The 23,198-nt window shown below is 46.0% G+C and overlaps 1 protein-coding gene across 1 annotated transcript in view; it reads left to right on the forward strand.

Annotated features, from left to right (window-relative positions):
- Window positions 1–349: 349 nt before the first annotated feature.
- WDR62 (WD repeat domain 62) overlaps window positions 350–23,198 on the forward strand; it is a gene marked incomplete at its 5' end in the record, with an annotated part of 45,971 nt that continues 23,122 nt past the window's right edge. The window contains 10 exons of the mRNA XM_080645204.1: window positions 350–487; window positions 2,592–2,683; window positions 3,598–3,660; window positions 7,533–7,590; window positions 7,827–7,997; window positions 9,048–9,185; window positions 9,602–9,784; window positions 11,327–11,487; window positions 12,849–13,038; window positions 22,872–23,009. Of these exons, the coding sequence (XP_080501330.1) occupies window positions 350–487; window positions 2,592–2,683; window positions 3,598–3,660; window positions 7,533–7,590; window positions 7,827–7,997; window positions 9,048–9,185; window positions 9,602–9,784; window positions 11,327–11,487; window positions 12,849–13,038; window positions 22,872–23,009 (1,332 nt within the window). The remainder of the gene's footprint in view (window positions 488–2,591; window positions 2,684–3,597; window positions 3,661–7,532; window positions 7,591–7,826; window positions 7,998–9,047; window positions 9,186–9,601; window positions 9,785–11,326; window positions 11,488–12,848; window positions 13,039–22,871; window positions 23,010–23,198) is intronic.

Genomic DNA, 23,198 nt, shown 5'->3' on the forward strand with positions numbered 1-23,198 from the left:
GCCAGGCTAGTTGTCCTGCGGCGGCAGCAAAAAGCGAGATGTGTCGGCTTTGGTCTTGGCCACGGAAAAGTAAAAACCAGTATGTTTTAGTGAGTGATGAAAACGCGGACTAGATAAAAAGCGTCACCATCCTTGAACCTAGCTGTGGCTCCAACCCGCCGAACACTCCACTCCGCCTCTTATTCCTCATTGGTCAAAAGCACCGCCCGGCAGTCCTGCGATTGGCCAAACCGGCGGCTACCGCATCCAATGGCCGGCGGCGCTGGCTTTCCCGCTGCCGTTCGTTATTTGAGAGGGTCGTGGCGGCGGCGGCAGTTGAGTGTAACGGTCACCCGGCTCCGGTGCGACCATGGCGGCCTTGGGGCCCGGAGGCTACGCGCGGAACGATGCGCGGAGAGGCCAGTCCTCCCCGCCTCCCTCTCCAGCGCTCTGTCTCCGCCGGCGGACGCGACTCCCCGCGGCGCCCGAGGACACAGTGCAGAACCGGGTGAGGAGCGCTTGCCTTCCCCTCCCCAGGCCCTTCCCTTAGATATTTGGCCCCGCCTATCAGCTCCCGGCTTTTGACTCTCTGGCCCCGTCCCGTTCCTAAGCCCCGCCCCTTTAGTCAAGGCCCCTCCCATTTCCCCATCTCCTCCTCTCACCGGTACTGCCCGTCATTCCTAGCCCCACCTCTCATACCCTGGCCCCACCCTCAGCCCTTGGAGCCTTCCTGGGTTCCTCCCTTGTCTCTACCTTCCTGCGTGCGTATTCCTTCAGGCTTTAGACGTCCCTCTGGGCCCTTTCACTTGTTGACCTCGCCCCAGCTGAGTTAGAGTCTTACCTGCCCCAACTCTTCCTCAGCTCCACCCCGCCTTCCCTCACCCCCCTGCCTTCTCTTCCATTCTCCCTACCAAGGTGGGATTCTTATTCCATACAACCACCCAAAATTATGGTGAGGATGTGAGTAATTGTAATATCTCAGCAGTGCTACTTGGAGGGAGGCTTACAGAAGTCCTAAGACACACAAACAAAGGAGATGATTTTAGAGTAGGTAGAGGGAATTCCATTAGCACAGCAGCAATTTTAAAAATTGTTCTCCAACTTTCTGAGCCATAAAGTATGTTTTTATAAAATGGAGATAACAGTAACCATACCATAGAGTTGCAGGGAGATGAAATAAAATTGTGACTATGACCTGTTTGGCACAGAGTGCAGATAAAGGATGGATACATGCTGTGCTCTGCTGTATCACCACTCCTGGCTGCAAGGCCCTGGGCACGTGGCCCCTATCCACCTCTCTGGTAGTACCTCCATCCTCCCTCATAAAAAGGTTCAGTCTCACTCTCCTGCTGTCTGTTTTCCTGAGGCACCAAGCTCTTTCCCACTTCCTAGCCTTTGTGTTTGGTGAGTCTGGGCTGTTTGCCATAGTCTACCTGGTATGGCTCCTCATCCCTCAAGTCTCAGCCGGAATATCCCTACCCTAAAGGCCTCTTGAACTCCAGCCTAAAGCAAGTACCCACCTTAATCTTTAACCCAGCTTCCTATACTTCATAGCCTTTATCTTACATGTTTCTGAAAGTGTCTTGTCAGCTCTAAACTTTCTATAATGTAGAGGAATAACGATGGCAATTTCAGACAGGCAGTATAGCAAGGTGGGTAAGAACATAGTTTCTGGATCCAAAATGCCTGGATGTAAACCTTAAACTCTTCTTCCATGTGTGCCTCAATTTCCCCCTCTGTAAAATGAGGCTAATAGTATAGATATAACATTAGAGAGTATTGGTGAGGATTAAGTGAGCTCATATATCTTAAGCACTTAAAACAACACCTGATACATTGCAAAAACTGTTAGTACTAGCTACTACTGTTATGGTTGTGCATTTTTGGGTAATTGACATCATTTATTTATTTTCCTTGTTTGGTGATTGTTCACTTGTTTCTTTACCTGTGGGACCTCTACACTATAAATTTGATGAGGGAAAGGACAGTGTGCACTTCTGCTCACTGCTGTGTCTACCTGCATGGCCCAAAGTGCTGATTTTGGAGCCAGACTACCTGGGTTTGTATCTCCACCTTGCCACCCTGCTGGTGTGGGACCTTGAACCTCAATGTCCTCATCTGTAAAAACAGGGCTGATAATAGTGCCTTCTTCCTTGCGTAGTTTTGGGGTTTCAAGTCTTGCATCCACATGAAATACTTAAAAATTTATTCAAAGGTCATCTTCTTAGTGAGGCCTTCTTCCCTACCCCTGTGCTCCCAGTTTCCTTTCCTGCTTTGTTTTTCTTTATTGCTCTTATCATCACCTGATACCTATTTTGCATGTTTTTTCTATTCATTTTCTTGGTATGTCCTCCATCCCATCACCATCAGAATGTGAGCTCCAGAAGGGCAGGGATTTTTGTGTGTTTTCCTCACCATGCTATGCCTTTAACATGGCCCTGTGTATTTGTCAAAGGAATGTTGAGGAAAACAAGTGTTAACTGCTGGTAGATGATGATAGAAGCTCAGTGAGTGTGTTGAATATAACAAGAACAAAATGGGTGGCTGAGGAGGCTGTGTCACATGGGACCTGCTGAGGGTAGGTGCTTTTGACTTGGACTTTTCCCCTGTAGGTGTCACTGGAGAAGGTGCTTGGCATCACAGCCCGGAACAGCAGTGGCCTAACCTGTGACCCCAGCACAGGCCACGTGGCCTACCTAGCAGGGTGAGTGGATGGGCCTTGGTTTTTCCATCTGTAGAATGCAGATAATGCTGCCTACCTCTGAGGGCTGTGGAGAAGATTCCATCTGTATCTACAACAGTACCTGGCATGTGAGCACTATGAAAGCCTTATTGTGACTGCAGGTGGGAGATGGTAGTGATTATGGGAAAGACAAGTGGTTAAAACTTAAGCCATATCAGACAACCTGGATTTGTGTCCCAGGTCCACCATGTGCCCCTCTCTGAGCCTCTGCTTCTATGGTTATAAAACAGAAATAGTGATACCCTCCTCTTGGATTGTTGAGAGTACTGAAGGACATTCTACAACTGTATATTGCACAAATACTGATCAAGTCTGACACTGTTCTGGGCACCAAAGGGTCCCCTCCTCCAACCCTCGTAGGGCAGGGCAGACCCATGGTCATTACTGATAAACATGAATCTGTTAGTCTTGGGGAAGTAAGCAACCCAAGATAAAGGACAAGGGTGGGCTTTTGAATCTTGACAGGTATAGATTCACATCCCCACTCTGTCCCAGACCTACTGGGTAGCCCTGGACAAAGGACTTCCCCTCTCTGGGCTTCAGTTTCCTCTATATAATGGGACGAAGATTCCTGACCCTTTCTGGCAGTTGTAAGGATTTAAAGAGATCGTGCACACAAGTCTTTATTAGCTCAGGGCCTGGAAGAATAATTACCACAGAGGAAGTGTTGGTTTCTGTTTAAGAATGTTTTAATGATAAATATGAAGTGCCCTAGAATTCTCAGTATAGACATCTGGAAGAGCGATGTCTTACACAGAGAATCTTCTGTTCAGAGGGAGCCTTTTTTATGTGTGAGCTCTCTTCTGTTGGGGACAGAATATCCCTGGATCCCAATACTCCCCTCAGTTTGGGCACATTTTCTTTTTTCTCCCCAGCTGTGTGGTGGTGATTTTGGACCCCAAGGAGAACAAGCAGCAGCACATTTTTAACACCGCCAGGTAGGCTGGGGCCTGGCCATGGGCAGGGGTGGAACCCTGGAAGTGCTCATGGTTAGGTGACTCACTCATTCACTCACCCATCAGTTCAGCAACATTAACCAAGTCTCTGCTCTGTTAGGTATTATCCCAGGTGCTGAGGTCACAACAGTGAACAAAAGAGATGAGAATCTTTGCTCTCAGTAGAGCTGACAGCTCAGAGAGGGAGACAGACTAAGGCCAATTGGCTAGCAAGCCCGCTGTGACCTTTGCTATGGGAAAATGACAAGGGATGTGTTAGGGCAGGCTTATAGGCAGAGAGTAGAGGATAAGCCATAACAGAGCACTCTGGAAAGGCATTCCTGAGGCTGAGACCTGGAGGAAGTGAGGGGTAACCCATGTGAAGGTGAGGGAAAAGCATTGCAGGCAGAGGGCAAAGGCTAAGAACCTTGGGCTGTTTGAGGAGCAGCCAATGATCCACATGCTTGGAATAGAGGTGTGGGTGGGGGGAGATGAGGCAGGAACAGGCAGAAGCCACATCACCTGGGCCTTAGGGAAGGGGTTGGATACTGACTGCAAAGAGAAGCCACTGGAGGGCATTTATAGGTTAAGGATATGCTTTTTACACCCTAACCTTCCAGCACCCTCAGTCTCCCTTCCCTGTTTTACTTTTCTCCACAAAAGGTACTTCTTTCTCATAATGCAACAAAATTTCCTCACTAATGATATTTACTGTCTGTCTCCCTTCCATAGTGTGAGCTCTCTGAGGGCAGAGACTTTCTCTTAGTGAATTTCTATGTCCCTTTCACCTAGAGCGGTAGCTAGCACATGGATGGCACTTAATATTTCAGGAATGAATGAATGTGATTTAGAAAGCTCCCTCTAACTGCCAGTTTATTGGGGAAGGCCCTTGGCCCTGAGTAGCCCAAGTTGGTGTCCAGGGGTCTGCCTTCAGATTGATTGATCACTGTGCCATCCAACAAATGGCATGGAAAGGGTCCACTCTCAACCACTGATGGGTCTGTCTTAGGAGGTGGTGTGGCCAGAGTAGCGGTTTTCACCCAGCTGCATTTCAGAGTCACCTGATCCCTAGGCCTCACTCCCAGAGAAGGCCTAACCATTGGTCTGGAGTGAGACATGGGTATTGGGAACTTTAAAGCTCTTTATCTTAAAATTATTTTATGTCATGATTTTTTTGATTAATCCTCACCTGAGGATATTGTTTCCATTGATTTTTAGAAAGATTGGAAGGGAGGAAGGGAGGGAGGATGGGGGGGTGTAGAAATGTCGGTGTGAGAGAGACACATCGATTGATTGTCTCCGCACTTGCTTCCACCAGGGCCAGGGCTTGAACAGAAACCCAGGTATGCACCCTATACTGGGAATCGAACCCTCCACCCTTTGGTGCACAGATTGATTCTCTAACCACTAATCAACACCGGCCAGGGCTAAAATAATTTTGGACTTAACAAGAATAGTACAAAGAGTGTGTATATACCTTTTACCCATATTCCCCAAATGTTAACATTTTACCACATTTGCTTTATCATTATCTATCTATATACATATTAATTTTTCTCTGAATCATTTGAGAGTAAACTGCAAGCATGAAGTTTCTGTATCTCTAAATACTTCGGCTTGTATTCCTGGGGGGGAGGGGAGATGATGTGGTCCTTTAAAACTGCAACACATTCAACAATATCAGGAAATTAAAATTGATACTTCACTACCATCTACTCCTCATTCAGGTTTCACCATTTGTCCCAAGAATGTCCTTTATAGCAAAAGGATTCTGTCCAGAACCATGCATTGCTTATAATTGTCTCTTTCAGTCTAAAGCAGTTCCTCCATTTTTTCTTGACTTTTATGACCTTGACACTTTTGAGGATTACAAGCCAGGTAATTTGTAGAATATGCTAACCTTTGGGTCTGTCTGATGTTTCCTCATACATAGATTCACGTCTACATCTTTGGCAGGAACACCTCAGAAGGAATGCTGTGTTCTTCTCAGTACATTCTATCAGGAAGTTCATGATGTTGATCTCTCTCATGACTGGTGGTGTTCACTTTGAGCCCTTGATTAAGCTGGTGTCTGCCAGACTTCTCCATTATGAAGCCTCTCTTTCCCTTTAGTGGAGCTTCTCTGAAGCTTTGCAGATATTACCCTGTTTCTCACCAAACTTTTACTCACTAGTCTTAGCATGGCTTTGACATTTTTAAAAAGCTCCCTAGGGAATTCTGACATGCAGCCAAGACTGAGAACCTCTGGCCTACAGTCCAGGGCTCTGCCCTGTATGGTTAGGTATCCTTGGGCAGGGGGCTTCTTTGTGTTGAAGTTTCCTCATCTCAAAACTGGCTGTCCTGACTTCATGGAATGTGTGTGAGGAATCAGCGTACTGATGCCCATATAGCATTTGACAGAGGGCTGGGCACAAGGTCAGGGCACATGACAGTCAGGACACAAGGGCATGTTCTTCCTGCACATAAGTCTGGAGGTGGACACCCAGGGGGCTGGTGTCTCTGTGAGCATTAGGGACCCCACTTCTGTCTTTGTGTTCCACCATGCTTATTGTGAGGCTTCTGTTCTTGAAGTCACCACTTGACCCAAGATGGAGTTCTGGCTGTCATGTACTTTCTTCAGAAGGGGAACAAGTAGGGAGCAGGGCAGAATTCCCTTCGAGAAGCTTTTCTGGAAATTGCAACAGCACCTCTCCTTGGCCAGACTAAGTATGTAGCTGTACCTGTTTAGCTACAAGAGAGGTGAGGAAATGTACTCTAGCTGGAGACATTGGCATCTCAATTAAAACTGATATTCTGTGAGTGGGGAAGGAGGGGTGATTTGATATTAGGTAGGCAGCTTACTTTTGCTGCTGTAGGAGCAATTGGAAGCCATCAGAGGGTTGAGTGGATGATAAATGTTCTATAAGATTGTCAAAGACTTATTGAAAGACTTACTTAGTTAACTGCACACCAGTTTACTCATGTGAGGGAGACAGCTACTAGAGCAGTGGTTGGCAAACTCATTTGTCAACAGAGCCAAATATCAACAGTACAACGATTGAAATTTCTTTTGAGAGCCAAATTTTTTAAACTTAAACTTTTTCTAACGCCACTTCTTCAAAATAGACTCGCCCAGGCAGTGGTATTTTGTGGAAGAGCCACACTCAAGGGGCCAAAGAGCCACATGTGGCTCTCGAGCCACAGTTTGCCGACCACGGTAATAGACTGTTGAGGAAGAGATGTAAAAACAGCATTAAAAAAAAAAAGAGGAGAGAGAAAAAAACAATGCAGTCTTGGAGCAGTGAAACTTGCTACCAAAAATGTGCAAACTAGTCTGGTTATTCAGTCATTGTGCTGGCTATCTGGGAGTATCAGAGAGAAACATGTTGATTGGCAACAGGTTTTCCAGAACACTTGCTCGATTAGCAGTGGAGCACATGCTGTGGCTGTTTCAGTGTGATTGTCTGCCAGCATCCTCCCTTCAGCACCACCTCCATAGTTAGGCCAGATCTGTACCATTTCCCGCATCTGAATTTCTCAGGATTATAGGGCTGGTGGGGTCTTAGGAAGCCCACTGTTGTAGAGGGAGAGGAAGAAAGGTCCCCATTCAGTGTCCACCCCATCTGGGTTTGGAGTTTAAGGGAAGAAGGGACCTTTGCTTTTATAGAGCCCCATTTCCCTATGCTCCTAGCAGCAGGGAATGCAGGAATGCATCATGTGCTGTGCTGGGCACATAGGCAGCACTGGCTCTGTGGGAGCTGCTGGTGCTCACCTCTCCTGGCCTCTCCAGGCTTGGGAGTGAGGAGTGGGAAGTGTGCTGTGAGCATAGCCAGGCTGGGGTCTGGCTTCCCACCCTTAGTGGAACCAGTGATATCAATCCTTTTCCTTGCCCTCAGGAAGTCTCTGAGCTCTCTGGCCTTCTCCCCTGATGGGAAGTACATAGTGACGGGGGAGGTGAGTTGTGATCATGATTGAGTAGGTTGGGGAGGTGTCTTGGGGCTGTTCCTTCTGTCTCCACGGGAACTGAGGAGTCCCTGGAATAGCTCCTTCCTGGGCCACAAAAGCCTGGTGGCAGATGGGGGAGGTGGCTTTTGGGCATACCCTAGGACAATGCCATCTTCAGCCCTGCCAGCCCCTCTAGCCCTGCTTGTTATAGAAGCCAGCAGCAGTAACAGCCCCACCTTCCCTAGAACGGGCACAGGCCTACTGTGCGAATCTGGGATGTGGATGAGAAGAGTCAGGTGGCAGAGATGTTGGGCCACAAGTACGGCGTGGCCTGTGTGGCCTTCTCCCCAAATATGAAGCACATTGTGTCCATGGGCTACCAGCACGACATGGTACTCAACGTCTGGGACTGGAAGGTGAGCCAACTGGTGGGTGTGTGGGCAGGCAGCCAGCTGCTGGAGCATCCTGTGTATCAGGCTTTGGAAGAACTAAATGAGAGAACTTGGTAAAGTGCTCATTCATCCAGCAAATATTTATTGAGCACCTGATCCCTGTTTTAGGCACTTATTGAAGGGCATATGACAAGTTCTCAATTAGTGAGAAAATAATTATTTTTATATTGACCAGCTGTGACCTTGATCAAGTGACTTAACTTCTCTGTGGGTCTGTTTCCTTGTGGATATTAATCAAGTGACTTTTCTGTAGGTCTGTTTTCTTAAATTGGTATTATAGTATACACCTGGTTGAATTGTGAGACTTCAATGAGTTGATAGAAATCACTGGACTCTGGAATAGCTGAGGGAGGACTTGGAATCTGCAGAAGTGGGTACCAAGTCCTGGTTCTGTTCATAACCTGCTATGTGACCTTGAACACATGATATCTTCCCTCTTAGCATGGCAGAGTGGGAGAAGTACCTCCCTTATAGAGCTATTGAGAGGATCCCATGAGTTATCCAGTGAAGTGCTCAGCAGGGCCCAGAATGGGCGCTCTATTGATGGCAGCCATGGTTGTTATCCTTACATCCCAGCTATCGCTGTCCTCTACACCAGCGGTCGCCATCTGGTGGTCAGCGGACCACTGGTGGTCCGTGAGGTCCAAAAGGTTGGCAGCCGCTGGTTTAAGGAAACCTTTGGAGCAGCAATCGCTAACTGGTGGTTTGCAGACCACTGGTGGTCCGTGAGGTCCAAAAGGTTGGCGACTGCTGCTCTATACCATGTGGGCTGTAGAGCTTGGGCTCAGGGAGAGCTCTGGAACTTACTCTCACGTGGGTACCTTCCCAAGCCTCAGTCTCCTCTGTAGTGGTAATAAGAGTGTCACACAGGTTCTCCCATAGATTAGCTTACTGGAGGGTCCAAGGAAAACAGACTTGGAGCAGGGGAGAATAAGGAGACGCAGGGCTGAGGGCAAAGGCTGAAGTCTAATGGGGTGGGTGCTAGCATGAACTTTTCTCTACTGATTCTTCCAGAAAGATATTGTGGTGGCCTCCAACAAGGTATCGTGCAGGGTCATCGCCCTCTCTTTCTCAGAGGACAGCAGCTATTTTGTTACTGTTGGTAACCGGCATGTTAGGTTCTGGTTCTTAGAAGTCTCCACTGAAGCAAAGGTGAGTTTTGTCCCTGCCACCTCAGCCAGACCTGGGGAGTAACTTTCAGGGGCAGAATGGACTCCTGTTTCTCCCTGAGACAGCGGGTAGTGATCTCAGGCTGTCTGGCCTCTCAAGCCTGTCTCTGCCTTTGGCCTCCTCTCCAGTGCTGACTGGCAAGCCCTGCTAGGAATCTCTCCACTGCACTCCCTTCCTCACTAGTCCTGGGCCAGGCCTTGTTCTGGGACTGCTGCCTTCCAGCCACTCTGCCTGCAAGTGTGTTCTGTTTTTTTCTTTCCTTCTCTTCCTCTTGGAGGAGTTTCTTAGGGTTCTCCTGTGTAGTTGTGTTATTCCTCTGGTCATGAGAGACCCATCATGCTGTTGTTGGGGTACAGGTTATGTGAACAATGTCTCACTGTGTCCTGCTGTGCCTCCAGGTGACCGGGACAGTGCCCCTCATAGGGCGCTCAGGCATTCTGGGTGAGCTGCACAACAATGTCTTCTGTGGTGTGGCTTGTGGCCGGGGCCAGATGGCAGGCAACACCTTCTGTGTGTCCTACTCGGGCCTTCTCTGCCAGTTCAATGAGAAGAGGGTGCTGGAGAAGTGGATCAATCTGAAGGTACCCCACCTCTTTGCTATCAATGGGGCAAACATTCTTTCCATGACATGATCTCCTGGGACACTCAGTGTTTCTCCCTGATGGTTGATCACACCAGCTCTGCGTTTGTTAATCCTCACCCGAGGATATTTTTCCCATTGATTTTTTAAAGAGAGTGGAGGGGGATGTGGGGGAAGGTAGGGGGGAGAGAGAACATCAATATAAAAGAGACACATTGGTTGGTTGCCTCCCCAGGGCAGAGATGGAACTTTCAACCGAGGTATGTGCCCTTGACCAGGAATTGAACCCCTGACCCTTCAATCTGTGGACCAATGCTCTAACTATGGAGCACACCAGCCAGGGTCCAGCTCTGGGTTTGACCTTAAGATCTGCTTGTATTATTCTGGTAAATGACTTTCCCTACCTGAGCCTCAGTTTCCTCATCTGTAAAATGGAAATACTGCTGCATACCTCACAGAGTTGATGAGATAATATAGGTAACGCATTCAGCACAGTGCTAGTCCCCTGAAACAAGGTCAGATTTCAATTGCTTTCCTCACCGTTTGATTCAGTTCATATTTCCCTTCTTCATTGAGCACTCTTGGCTAGTAGGACAACTGCATGTTTTAATCTTTAAAGTAGATTTTTATTGATTTCAGAGAGAGGAAGGAAGAGGGAGAGAGAGATAGAAAGATCAATGATAAGAGAGAATTATTGATCGGCTGCCACCTGCATATCCCATACCGGGGATCAAGCCCACAACTCGGACATGAGCCCTGACTGGGAATCAACTTTGACCTCCTGGTTCATGGATGATACTCAACTACAGAGCCACATTGGCCGGGCCTGAATTTTTAAAAATATATACAAAGTATCATTGACTTAATCATTTTCAGTCAAAAAAGACTATACCAAAAACATTTTAAACTAAATGATGATATATCAATAAATTGCAGAACCACTTTTCTTTTCGTTTGAATCCTCATGTTAGAACTCATGCAGCTTTTAAGCAAGTCAGAAGCTTTTGACAGATAGATGTGTAGCCCCTGAGCAGTTGTCATAAGTGACTCATAAATTAAGTCCCTGTGAATTTGTAGAAACTCCTCTAATGTGTGTCCAGAGTTCTGGCATTTCCTGACTCTATCTATATGTCCTGGCAGGATAGATAGTCCTTCCTGTATACAGTAACTTTTTTCTATGCTGCTTTGGAGTATAATCTCTATGAAGTTGTTTTTAAATAGTTTTAAGCCTAAAACTCAACTCTGTTACTGCAAGTGACCTATCTTTAGTCACAGTCTGCTGAACAGATGTTTCCCACCCACAGCTGAGTTCTTCTGTAGGTAGCAATGATAACTGTATCCCAGCCTACCTTCTGGCACATTTCCTTCAATAGTGATCTTATGCTATATCCTGATTTCAAAAACCTTAAAATGTACTAAGATGGGCTTCGTAGAACCAGGAAACTCTAAGGCTTCTCTGGAGGTCCATGTTCTGTCAGTCCCCATGTCCGTGAACTGGGCCACATAAAGCACAAAGTTCACTTGGGTCCCCTTTGCCCCACAGGTCTCCCTGTCTTCCTGCCTTTGTGTCAGCCAGGAGCTCATCTTCTGCGGTTGCACAGATGGGATAGTTCGCATCTTCCAGGCCCACAATCTACATTACCTCGCCAACCTGCCCAAGCCACACTATCTTGGGGTGGATGTGGCCCAGGGCCTGGAGCCCAGGTACTACCTGAGGGAAGGGAAAGGGGCCCACCCAGAGTCTGTCTATTGGTATACATCCATGCTTTTAGATCCATCTCCATACTGGCCAGCCCTAGACAGGAAGCAGGATACAGCTATAATGAGGCAGCAAAATCTCTGCCACTGTGAAGTCTTCAGTCTAGTGAGAGAGCTTGATGGTAAACAATTACACAAATAAGATCATTTCAGATAGTCATAAATGCTTTGGTGAAATAAAATAGGGACTCATATTTGGGTGGCCAGAGTAAGCTTCTAGGGAGAAGGAGCCAGCTGTGTGGAGAACTGGGTCCTGACAGCAAGTGGAAAGGCCTTAAAGGGATAGCACACTGAGCCTGGTGTGTTGCAGGAATACCGAGTGGCTGTGTGGCTGGAGCCCAGTGTGCCCAGGGGAGGAGAATAATAGGAGATAGGTCTGAGAATGGATGGAGGCTGGTAGGAGCTTATGTCTATTCTGAAGTCCATGGGCAGCCACTGGGGATTTCAGGCATTAGCATTATGTGATCAGGCCTTGAGCATTAGATCGCTCTGGCTGCCATGTGGAGAATGGGTGTAAGAGCTGAGCTATGACATATTTTCCCTTTGTTGTAAGTCATTTGGGGGGCGGGGGGGCAGAGGAGCTACCTAACCAGGAGTGCTGGGTGCCTGGGGTGACCTCTCTGTAGATTGCTGGACACTGCCTCTGGAGTGCCTTTTCTAATAGCTTCGAGAGGGCTATTGGGTATCTCAAAGGAAAGAGGGTGGGTCAGCAACACACAGACAGTGGTATGTTGTAGTAGCCAGGCTGCCCAGCTCTGCCAGCTTCTGCTTTGTGCTGTGTGGCCTCAGGCGGGTAACTGTATCAACTTGTGCTTCAGTTTCTTTATCTATAAAATATAGTACCTACCTATCATGGAGGTTGTGGGGATTCAGTGCAGCTAAAGCTTTTGGCACACAGTAGATGCTCAATAAACTGTAGGGAGGCCCCAGGTCAGGGGACAACAACTCTGCTCCCTTGCACAGAGATGTTTGGTCATGTGTTGGTGGAGCCCACGAGAGAGAAGGCCTGAGGTATGTGCCCATGAGACAGGACAAAGCTTGGGTTGGGTGAAATGAGGGGAGAAAAATGTTAACAGGAGTTGAAATTCAAATGTTCTCAAGGGCCAAGTGGAAGCTTTCACTTTACAACCTCTGTGTTAGAAACAGAGCAAAGGAAGAGAGAGGAGGGAGAAGTGGATTTGGAGTGGGAGAGATGGACCACCATGGCATTGACATGAGATAACTCAAGTGTCACCGTGTCACCACAGGCAGCTGTCACTACCCACAGTGACACTGATGGTGATTGATGACCCATGTTGCCTTGTTAGCTTCCTCTTCTGCAGGAAAGCAGAAGCAGTCTATCCGGATACAGTGGCACTGACCTTTGACCCCATCCACCAGTGGCTATCCTGCGTGTATAAGGATCACAGCATCTATATCTGGGATGTCAAAGATATCAACAAAGTAGGCAAGGTGTGGTCGGAGCTCTTCCACAGCTCGTACGTCTGGAATGTGGAGGTGAGCCCCTTTCCCCTCCCCAGCCTTTGCTCAGCCCCCATTTGAAGAAAATTTCTGCAGAGTTTGGTGATCCCATTTAGCCATTCCTTCAAAGGATACCCTATTCCTTCAAATGGACTCCAGCTATGTGCCAGGTACTGTTCTAGGTGCTGGGGACACAACTAGGAAGGAAACTGACAAAAGTCATGCCCTTCTGGAGCTTACATTTGGGTGGGAAAGTAAACCCATAAACATCAGTATAAGACATGCCAAATAGCAGTACCTCTCAGAAGAAAAATGAAGCAGAGTAGGTGAAAAGGAGATCAGGGCTGCTTGCTATTCTAGAGAGGAGAGTGGTCAAGGAAGGCCTCTTTGAGGACTTGACTTTCAAGCAGAGAACTGCAGGAAGTGAGGGGATGAGAGGCATGGGACCACTTGGGAGAACAACAAGAGCAAAGGTCCTGTAGCAGTAGCCTGTGTACCTCAGAGAGCCTTCTGTGGAAGCTGTTTGTGTCACTTAGTGTGTTTTTTATTTGTGTTGAAGATGTTTTTATTTTCTAAGAATGAATCTGTGGGGAGTTTTTCATTCTCTAAAGCTGTTCTAAGTACTCCTTGCAAATTAGACAACTGGTGGAGAAAGAATTGTACTCAACTTTTTTGTCCCCCCTGAAAATATCTTACTACTAGGAATGTCTGTCCTAGAGAACTTGTGTTTTCAGTGGCCCAATTCAGAATTGGAAAAAAATAACTTAATCCTTTGGAATAAGTGTTGATTTAGCCTATTGACTGTTTGAATCCATCTGCTTTCCTGGATCTGATGCTTCTATTACTAGCACTTTTCTTACTTAACAAGAATGTTTTTAAATAACTTTAAAATTTTATATATAAACTAGTGGCCCAGTGCACGAAGTTCATCCCTCCCCTCTCCCCTCCCCCGAGGATATTTTTCCATTGATTTTTAGGGAGAGTAGAGGAGAGAGGGAAAGACACAGAGAAACATCAGTGTGAGAGAAACACATTGATTAGTTGCCTCTTGCACAAGCCCTGACCAGGGCCTTGACCGGAGAGGAGCCTGCAACCAAGGTATGTGCCCTTGACTGGAATTGAACCCAGGACCCTTTGGTCCATAGGCCGATGCTCTATCCACTGAGCAAAACCATCTAGGGCATCCTTTATTTTTAAAGATAAAACAGAGATCTTAAAAAAACACATAGGCCCTAACTGGTTTGGCTCAGTGGGTAGAGTGTCGGCCTGCGGACTGAAAGGTCCCAGGTTCGATTCCGGTCAAGGGCATGTACCTTGGTTGCGGGCACATCCCCAGTAGGAGGTGTGCAGGAGGCAGCTGATCGATGTTTCTCTCTCATCGATGTTTCTAACTCTCTATCCCTCTTCCTTCCTCTCTGTAAAAAATCAATAAAATATATTAAAAAAAACACAAAAAAAACCACATAGCCCAGGGTGGATGGCTCAGTTGGTCAGAACATCATACTATACACCAGAAGGTTGTGGATTTGATTTCCAGTCAGGGCACATACCTAGGTTGCAGGTTCTGTTCTCAGTTGGGGCATATATGGGAGGCAACCAATAGATGTCTCTCTCTTTCTCTGTCTCTCCCCTTTCCTCTCTCTAAAAATCAATTAAAATATTGATTTTTGTGAGAATGAACCCACACACACGCATACATAAATAAAAGTACAATTCATTGACTGTCGTTAGCAGCTGTTGATGTTCAATGTCAGATCCATTTATTCATTGGGAATTGCAATATGGTAATACTCCAATTCTATCATTTCTTTATATATATATCTTATCTAATAAAACAGAAACATGCAAATTAACCATCACTCCGCTATGCCCACAGCCCATCAGAGTGAGTATGCAAATTAACCCAACAAAAATGGAGGTTAATCTGCATATGCAGGCGCAGAGCGGTGTGAAGCCTGCTATGAGGGGAAGCGGGGCGGCGGAGGGAGCTACTGGAGTGGTGCTCCAGACAGAAGCGAGGATTTGCCGGCTCCGGGCGGCCCGGGAGCGGGGACATGCTGGCTCCCGGGTGGCCAGGGAGCAGGGACTTGCCAATTCCTGGTAGGAGCAGGGACATGCCGGCTCCGGGCGGCTGGGGAGCGGGGATATGCCGGCTCCCGGGCGGCCGGGGAGTGGGGACTTGCCGGCTCTCAGGCAGCTGGGTGGGGAAGCGGGGACTTGCTGGGTCCCGGACGGCTAGGAGTGAAGCCAGGGGCCTATTCTTGCATGAATATCGTGCAATGGGCCTCTAGTATATATATATACACATACACACTAGTGCCCTGGTGCACAGATTCGTGCACATTGAAAGGAAATTAATTAGAAGGTAGCCGGCAGGGCGGGACTGGGTGAGAAAGGCTGGACACACCCTGACCAACCTCCCATAGTCCCTCCTTAGCCAGCCGTACCTGGGGCAGTGCAGTGGCTTGAAGGTCATCTGCGGAGTGAATGGGGTCCTTCCAGCAGGTGGGGTCCCTCAGCCTGGCCTGTGAGGATCGGGCCAAAACCATCTCTCTGACATCCCCTGAGGGGTCCTGGATTGCAAGAGGGAGGTTCTCGGGCACACACCCTGGAATTGGGCTCCCTCTCTGGTTCCAGGTGCGTCACCCAAGAACCACAGCTACCAAGTCACTACAGCTCAGCAGCTCCTGCATTGAGCGTCTGCCCCCTGGTGGTCAGTGCACATCATAGCTACCGGTTGGAACGTCTTCCCCCTGGTGGTCATTGCGCATCATTGCTATCGGTCAAATGGTCGCTTAGGCTTTTATATATATAGACTAGAGGCCCAATGCATGAAGATTCGTGCAAGAATGGGCCTTCTTTCCCCTGGCTGCCGGCACCACCTTCGCTCTGGCCCAGAGCTGCCTTTCCGCCTTCCCACACTGCCCAGAGGCCGGGAGCGGCTGGGTGTCCCACCCTGCCCCTGGCCGCTTGGTGCCTGCATATGCAAATTAACCTGCCATCTTCGTTGGGTTAATTTGCATACTCCTGATTGGCTGGTAGGCGTCACGAAGGTATGGTCAATTTGCATCTTTCTCTTTTATTAGTGTAGATATGTTTTTATTGATTTCAGCGAGAGGAAAGGAGCGGGAGCGAGAGATAGAAACATTAATGATGAGAGAGGCCCCGCCAGTGTGGCTTAGTGGTAGAGCGTCGACCTACGAACCAGGAGGTCATGGTTCCTCAATCCCCAGTGTGGGGGCATGCAGCAGGCAGCCTTGATGTTTCTATCTCGCACTCCCTCTCTCTTCCTCTCTGAAATCAATAAAAATATATATTTTTAAAAAATGATGAGAGAGAATCATTGATTGGCTGATTCCTACAGGCCGCCTACTGGAAATCAAGCCCGTAACCCAGGCATGTGCCCTGATTGGGAATCTAACTGTGACCTGGTTCAGAGGTGAATGCTCAACCACTGAGCCACACCAGCCAGGCTATCATTTACTTATTTATTTATCCTCACCTGACAATATTTTCCCATTGATTTTTAAAAAGAGTGGAAAGGAGGGGGAGAGAAGAGAGAAAAACATGGATGTGAGAGGCACATCGATTAGTTGCCTCTCGCATGTGCTCTTGACCAGGGCTGGGGCTGGGGATCAAGCTGCAACCGGTACATGCCCTTGACTGGAATCGAACCTGGGACCCTTCAATCTGCAGGCTGACGCTCTGTCCACTGAGCCAAACCGGCTAGGGCATATCATTTCTTTTTATTAGTTGAATTACTTATGTGAAGAGACACTTCCCCTCATCTACCATTTGGTCACCCAGTGGTACACTTCATATAGGAAAAACGGGATAAATGCTTGATTTTTTCCCTTTATTTACCAGTTTTTGAGATAATGAATGGGTTCCCTGTCCTCTAAAGGTAACTAGTTGTTGTTTTTTAATATCATTATAAATGCATATGTTTAAATATATTAAATACATTTTAATCCATTGCAGTTATTAACATTATTGAAGCTCAAATTGTCCTATGCCAGTGGGGAGCCTTTTCATCTTAGCTCCTGGGTCCTCTGGACATGACCCTAATAGTCTTTGATAAATACCTTGCTATGACCAGATGTTCCAGCCTCATCTTGTACATTTCCTGTCCCAATCCTGCAATCAGCCATTTATTTTTGTTGTTGTTAATCCTCACCCGAGGATATTTTTCCACTGATTTTTTTTAGAGAGAGTGGAAGGGAGGCAGGGAGGAAAGAGAGAGAGAGAGAGAGAAACATATCGATGTGAGAGGGACAGATTGATTGGTTGCCTTCCACACGTGCCCCAACTGGGGCTAGGGATCAAAACTACAACCCAGATATGTGCCCTTGCCTGGGAATTGAACCTGAGACTCTTTGATGCACAGGCCAGTGCACTGAGCTGCACCGGCCAGGGCCAGCCATTTTTTGAAGAAGCCCTTAGCTTTTGTTTGTGTGTGTGTTTTCAGTTCAAAGTGGTATTTTAGAATCACAGGGTGCTGGCTATGCTCATAGCTATTGGATTGATCCTTCTAGAATTCTTGTTATCAAAGACATAGGTGATGATGGAATTATAATATCCCCAGTTAATCATTTACTTATTCCCGCATTATATATAAAACAGTCTAAGAAATGACAATTATTCCATTTTGAAAACAGTTAAAACATTTTATTTTATTTTTTGCATTCATTCTCTCTATTCTCCCCAATTTTTAAAATAATCATACTGGCCCTGGCTGGGTTGGCTCAGTGCTTAGAGTATTGGCCCTCAGAGGGAAGGTTCATGGTCATGGGTTTGATTCCCGCCGGTCAGAGCACGTGGGAGGCAACCAATCAATGTGTCTTCCTCCCCTCCACCTCCCTTCCACTTTGAAAATCTGCAAGAGATATCCTCAGATGAGGATTCAAATCATAAAAAGTAAATAATCATAATCATACTGTATCTATGTGATCTGATCATGTAGCTATTATATACTATCAGTGAACTGTCAAGCAAAGTCAGGAAAGACCTGGGACCCCTCACCCCGCCCCACCCCGCCCCGCCCCGCCCGGGGTGGCCGGTGTACTGGGGGACGGTCTGAGTCCTGGAGTGCTGCCCTGATGCCCTGCCTCCGGGCCGCGCTGAGAGGCCACCGGGCCCCACCCCCACGGCATACATGCGAGACCACGGAAAGCCCAGCAGAAGCCCCACTAAGCGGACACTGGGACCCCCACGGAGCACGTGCGCGGGGTGGAGGTGGGGGCTGCGGAAACCCTGGCAGAAGCCGTGGGAAGCAGACACCGGACCCCCGTGGCGCTGCAGGAACCCTGGAAGAAGCTGTGCGGAGGGGCCGCTGGCCCCCTCCCTGCTGCCCTGCCCCCACTGTGCCGCCATCTTGTGATAGCGTTACAGCTTGAGGGTCAATTTGCATATTACCTCTTTATTATATAGGATAGTCTCTCCCTTTTGACCTTATTTATTTGGGGTGTTACAAGGGTACATATATATATTGTAAAATACACGTAACATAAAATTGATCATTTAAATCATAACATGTACAATTCAGTGGCATTTAGTATATTCACAGTGTTCTGCATCAGCCACTACTGTCAGTTCTGAAACATTTTCATCACCCCAAAAGGAAACTGTATTCATTAAACAATCACTCCCTATTACCCCAGTAACAACTAATCTGCTTTCTGTCACTATGGATTTGCCTTTTCTGAATATTTCATATAAATGGAATCATAGAATATGTGGACTTTGTGTCTGATTTCTTTCACCTAAGCATAATGTTTTCTTTTTTAAAAAAAAAATCTTTATTGTTGAAATTATTACATATGTACATATGTCCCCTTCCCCCTCGCCCTTTGACCTCTTATAGCCCCCCACTCCCACCTGCTCCCCCAAGCCTGCACCTCCCTATTATCAGTGTCCATGGGTTATGCATATACGCATACAAGTTCTTTGGTGGATTTCTTTCCCTCCAGCCCTTGACATCCCCCCCCCCCCCCCCCCCCCCGCCTTCCATCTGAGAGTCAATAGTCTGTTCTATGTTTCTATATCTCTGGATCTATTTTGTTCAGCAGTTTATTCATTAGATTCCACATATGAGTGAGATCATGTGATACTTGTCTTTCTCTGACTGGCTTATTTTGCTTAGCATAATGCTCTCCAGGTCCCTCCATGCTGTCTCAAAGGGTAAGAGATCCTTCATTTTTACTGCGGCATAGTATTCCATGGTACCACAGTTTTTTTATCCACTCATCTACTGATGGGGGCACTTGGGCTGTTTCCAGATCTTAGCTATTGTAAATTGTCCTGCTTTGAACATAGGGGTGCATATATTCTTTCTGATTGGTATTTCGGGTTTCTTAGGATATATTCCTAGAAGTGGGGTCACTGAGTTAAATGGGAGTTCCATATTTAATTTTTTGAGGAAATTTCATACTGTTTTTCCATAATTACTGCACCAGATTGCATTCCCACCAGCAATGTACTAGGGTTCCCTTTTCTCCACATCCTCACCAGCACTTGTCATTTGCTGATTTGCTGTTGGTAGCCATTCTGATAGGTCAAAGGTGATACCTCAATGTGATATTAATTTGCCTCTCTCTGATGATCAGTGACTTTGAGCATTTTTTCATATGTCTCTTGGCCATCTGTATGTCCATTTTGGAGAAGTATCTATTTAGGTCCTTTGCCCAATTTTTTTAAAAGATATCTTTATTGTTGAAAGTATTACATATGTCTCCTTTTTTCATCCATTGACCCCTCTAGCCTGCCCCCGCCATCCACCCCAGGCCTGCACCTCCCTATTGTCTGTGTCCATGAGTTATGCATATATATGCATACAAGATCTTTGGTTGATCACTTCCCACCTACCCACCTTCCCTCTGAGATTCCGCAGTCTGTTCTATGCTTCTGTGTCTCTGGATCTATTTTGTTCAGCAGTTTATTTTGTTTATTAGATTCCACATATGAGTGAGATCATGTGATACTTGTCTTTCTCTGACTGGCTTATTTCACTTAGCATCATACTCTCCAGGTCCCTCCATGCTGTCTCAAAGGGTAAGAGATCCTTCTTTTTTACTGCTGCATGGAATTCCATGGTGTAAATGTACTACAGTTTTTTTATCCACTCATCTACTGCTGAGCACTTGGGCTGTTTCCAGATCTTAGCTATTGTAAAATGTGCTGCTATGAACATAGGGGTGCATACATTCTTTCTGATTAGTATTCCGGTTTCTTAGAATATATTCCTAGAAGTGGGAGCACTGGGTCAAATGGGAGTTCCATAGTTAATTTTTTGAGGAAACTCCATACTGTTTTCCATAATGGCTGTACCAGTCTGCATTTCCACCAGCAGTGTACTAGGGTTCCCTTTTCTCCACATCCTCGCCAGCACTTGTTTATTGATTTGTTGATGATAGCCATTCTGACAGGTATGAAGTGATACCTAATTTTCCTTTTGATTTGCATCTCTCTGATGATCACTGACTTTGAGCATTTTTTCATATATCTCTTGGCCATCTATATGTCCTCTTTGGAGAAGTTTCTACTTAGGTCTTTTGCCCATTTTTTAATTAGGTGTTTGTCCTCCTTTTGTTAGGTGTATGAGTTCCTTATATATTTTGGATTAACCCTTTATCAGATGTATCATTGCCAAATATGTTCTCCCATACAGAGATTCCTTTTCGTTTTGTTAATGGTTCTTTTGCTGTGCAGAAGCTTTTAATTTTGATGTAGTCCCATTTGTTTATTTTCTCCTTAGCTTCCTTTTCCTTAGGACCGTGGTCGGCAAACTGCGGCTCGCGAGCCACATGTGGCTCTTTGGCCCCTTGAGTGTGGCTCTTCCACAAAATACCACAGCCTGGGTGAGTCTATTTTGAAGAAGTGGCATTAGAAGAAGTTTAAGTTTAAAAAATTTGGCTCTCCAAAGAAATTTCAATCGTTGTACTGTTGATATTTGGCTCTGTTGACTAATGAGTTTGCCGACCACTGCCCTAGGAGATGTATCCGTAAACATATTGCTATGAGAGATGTCTGAGATTTTTGTTGCCTATGGTTCCTTCTAGGATGTTTATGGTTTCACAATTTACATCTAAACTTTTTATCTATTTTGAGTATATTCTTATGTATGGTGTAAGATGGTGGTCTAGTTTATTTTTTTTTCTTTTTTTTTTTTTTTTTTGCATATATTGGTATATTGGTCCAATTTTCCCACCACCATTTATTGATGAGACTGTCTTGACTCTATTGTTGCCTCCTTCGTCAAATATTAATTGAGCCTAATGACTTGGGTCAATTTCTGAGGTCTATTCTGTTCCATTGATCTATACACCTGTTCTTGTGCCAGTGCCAGGCTGTTTTGATTACTGTGGCTTTGTAGTATAGTATAATTTGATATCTGGTATTGTGATCCCTCCAACTTTGTTCTTCTTTCTCAAGATTGTTGTGGCTATTAGAGGTCTTTTTTGGTTCCATATAAATTTTTGGAGTACTTGTTCTAGATCTGTGAAATATGCAGTTGGTATTTTAATAGGGATGGCATTGAATCTGTAGATTGCCTTGAGTAGTATGGACATTTTAATGATGTTAACTCTACCAATCCATGAACATGGTATATTCTTCCACTTGTTTATATCTTTATCTCTTTTTTTAATGTCCTATAGTTTTCCATGTACAGGTCTTTTACCTCCTTGGTTAAGTTTATTCCTAAGTATCTTAATTTTTTTGTTGCAGTGGTAAATTGGATTGTTTATTTAGTTTATTTTTCTAAGAATTCATTATTGGTGTATAAAAAAGTCATCGATTTTGGGGTGTTCATTCTTTTGTTTCCCTTGCCTATTTTTCACTTCTAGAAACAATTTTATTTTGTTGTTTTTCGGCCCTGCTTAGTTATTCTTTATAGTTTCTGGTTGGCTACTCATACTTTTAATCTTGTCAAAGTTCTGTTTCTTTAAAAATATTAAGCATAGTTATTTTTTATTCTGTCTGATGTTTATGCTGCTGCTTGCTCATGGTACCTTGTTTCCTTTTGTGTTTTGTGAGCTGCCCATTTTTCTTGGAAATTTATTTGTGGGGATGTTTTATGGTCTGGGCTGAAGATGGGGCATGGACAATATATGGTAGCACTTTGTGTCCCTTTTCTCTTGCTTATTTTTAACATAAGCATAAATTATGCTTATTTATCTGCAACTTACTTTTTTGTTGTTGTTAATCCTCACCTGGGGATATTTTTTCTTTTTTTAATTTATTTTTTAAAAAATATATTTTATTGATTTTTTACAGAGAGGAAGGGAGAGGGACAGAGAGTCAGAAACATCGATGAGAGAGAAACATCGATCAGCCGCCTCCCGCACACTCCCCACTGGGTATGTGCCCACAACCAAGGCGCATGACCTTGACCAGAATCGAACCCGGGACCCTTGAGTCCACAGGCCAACACTCTATTCACTGAGCCAAACTGGTTAGGGTGTGAGGATATTTTTCCCATTGCTTTTCAGAGAAGGAGGGAGGGAAGGAGAGAAAGGAAGGAAGGAAGGAAGGGAGGGAGGGAGGGAGGGAGGGAGGGAGGGAGGGAGGGAGGGAGGGAAAGAGAAAGAGAGAAAAACATCAATGTGAGAAAGACACATCGACTGGTTGCCTCCCAAAGTTACCCCGAACAGGAGTGGGAAGTGAGCCCGCAACCCAGATACGACGTGCCCTTGACCTGGAATCAAACTCGTGACCCTTTGGTGTGCGGGCCAACGCCCCAGCCACGGAGCCACGCTGGCTAGGGCTCTGCAACTTACCTTTTTCCCACCAAAATGCAACAGTATATCATAGTGCTGTCATTGAAGTGGTTGTAATGAATTGCCCTTTGCCTTGTTATCTGGGAACTGTAGGTGTATCCTGAGTTTGAAGATCAGAGAGCTTGTCTGCCAACTGGATCTTTTCTGACTTGTTCCTCAGACAACACCATTCGCTTCTGGAACGTAAATAGCAGCCCTGATTCTCCCTGGCAGAAAAACATCTTCAGTAATGTGAGTGACTTCAAGGTGAACCATCTTTTAGGAAGAACAAAGATCTGCTTTAAGCTAGGGCATTGAGGCAAGGAGGACGTTTTATAGGATCTTGCTATTAGACTGCACTTTGGGCAGGAACCAGAAACCAAGGCAGGTTACTTTTTTTGTTTCTCTCTCCCTCTCTTTCTTTCTGAGTAGCATAGCTCT

This window comes from Plecotus auritus, assembly GCF_963455305.1.
Source record: "Plecotus auritus genome assembly, chromosome: 10".
Lineage (NCBI taxonomy): Eukaryota > Metazoa > Chordata > Mammalia > Chiroptera > Vespertilionidae > Plecotus > Plecotus auritus.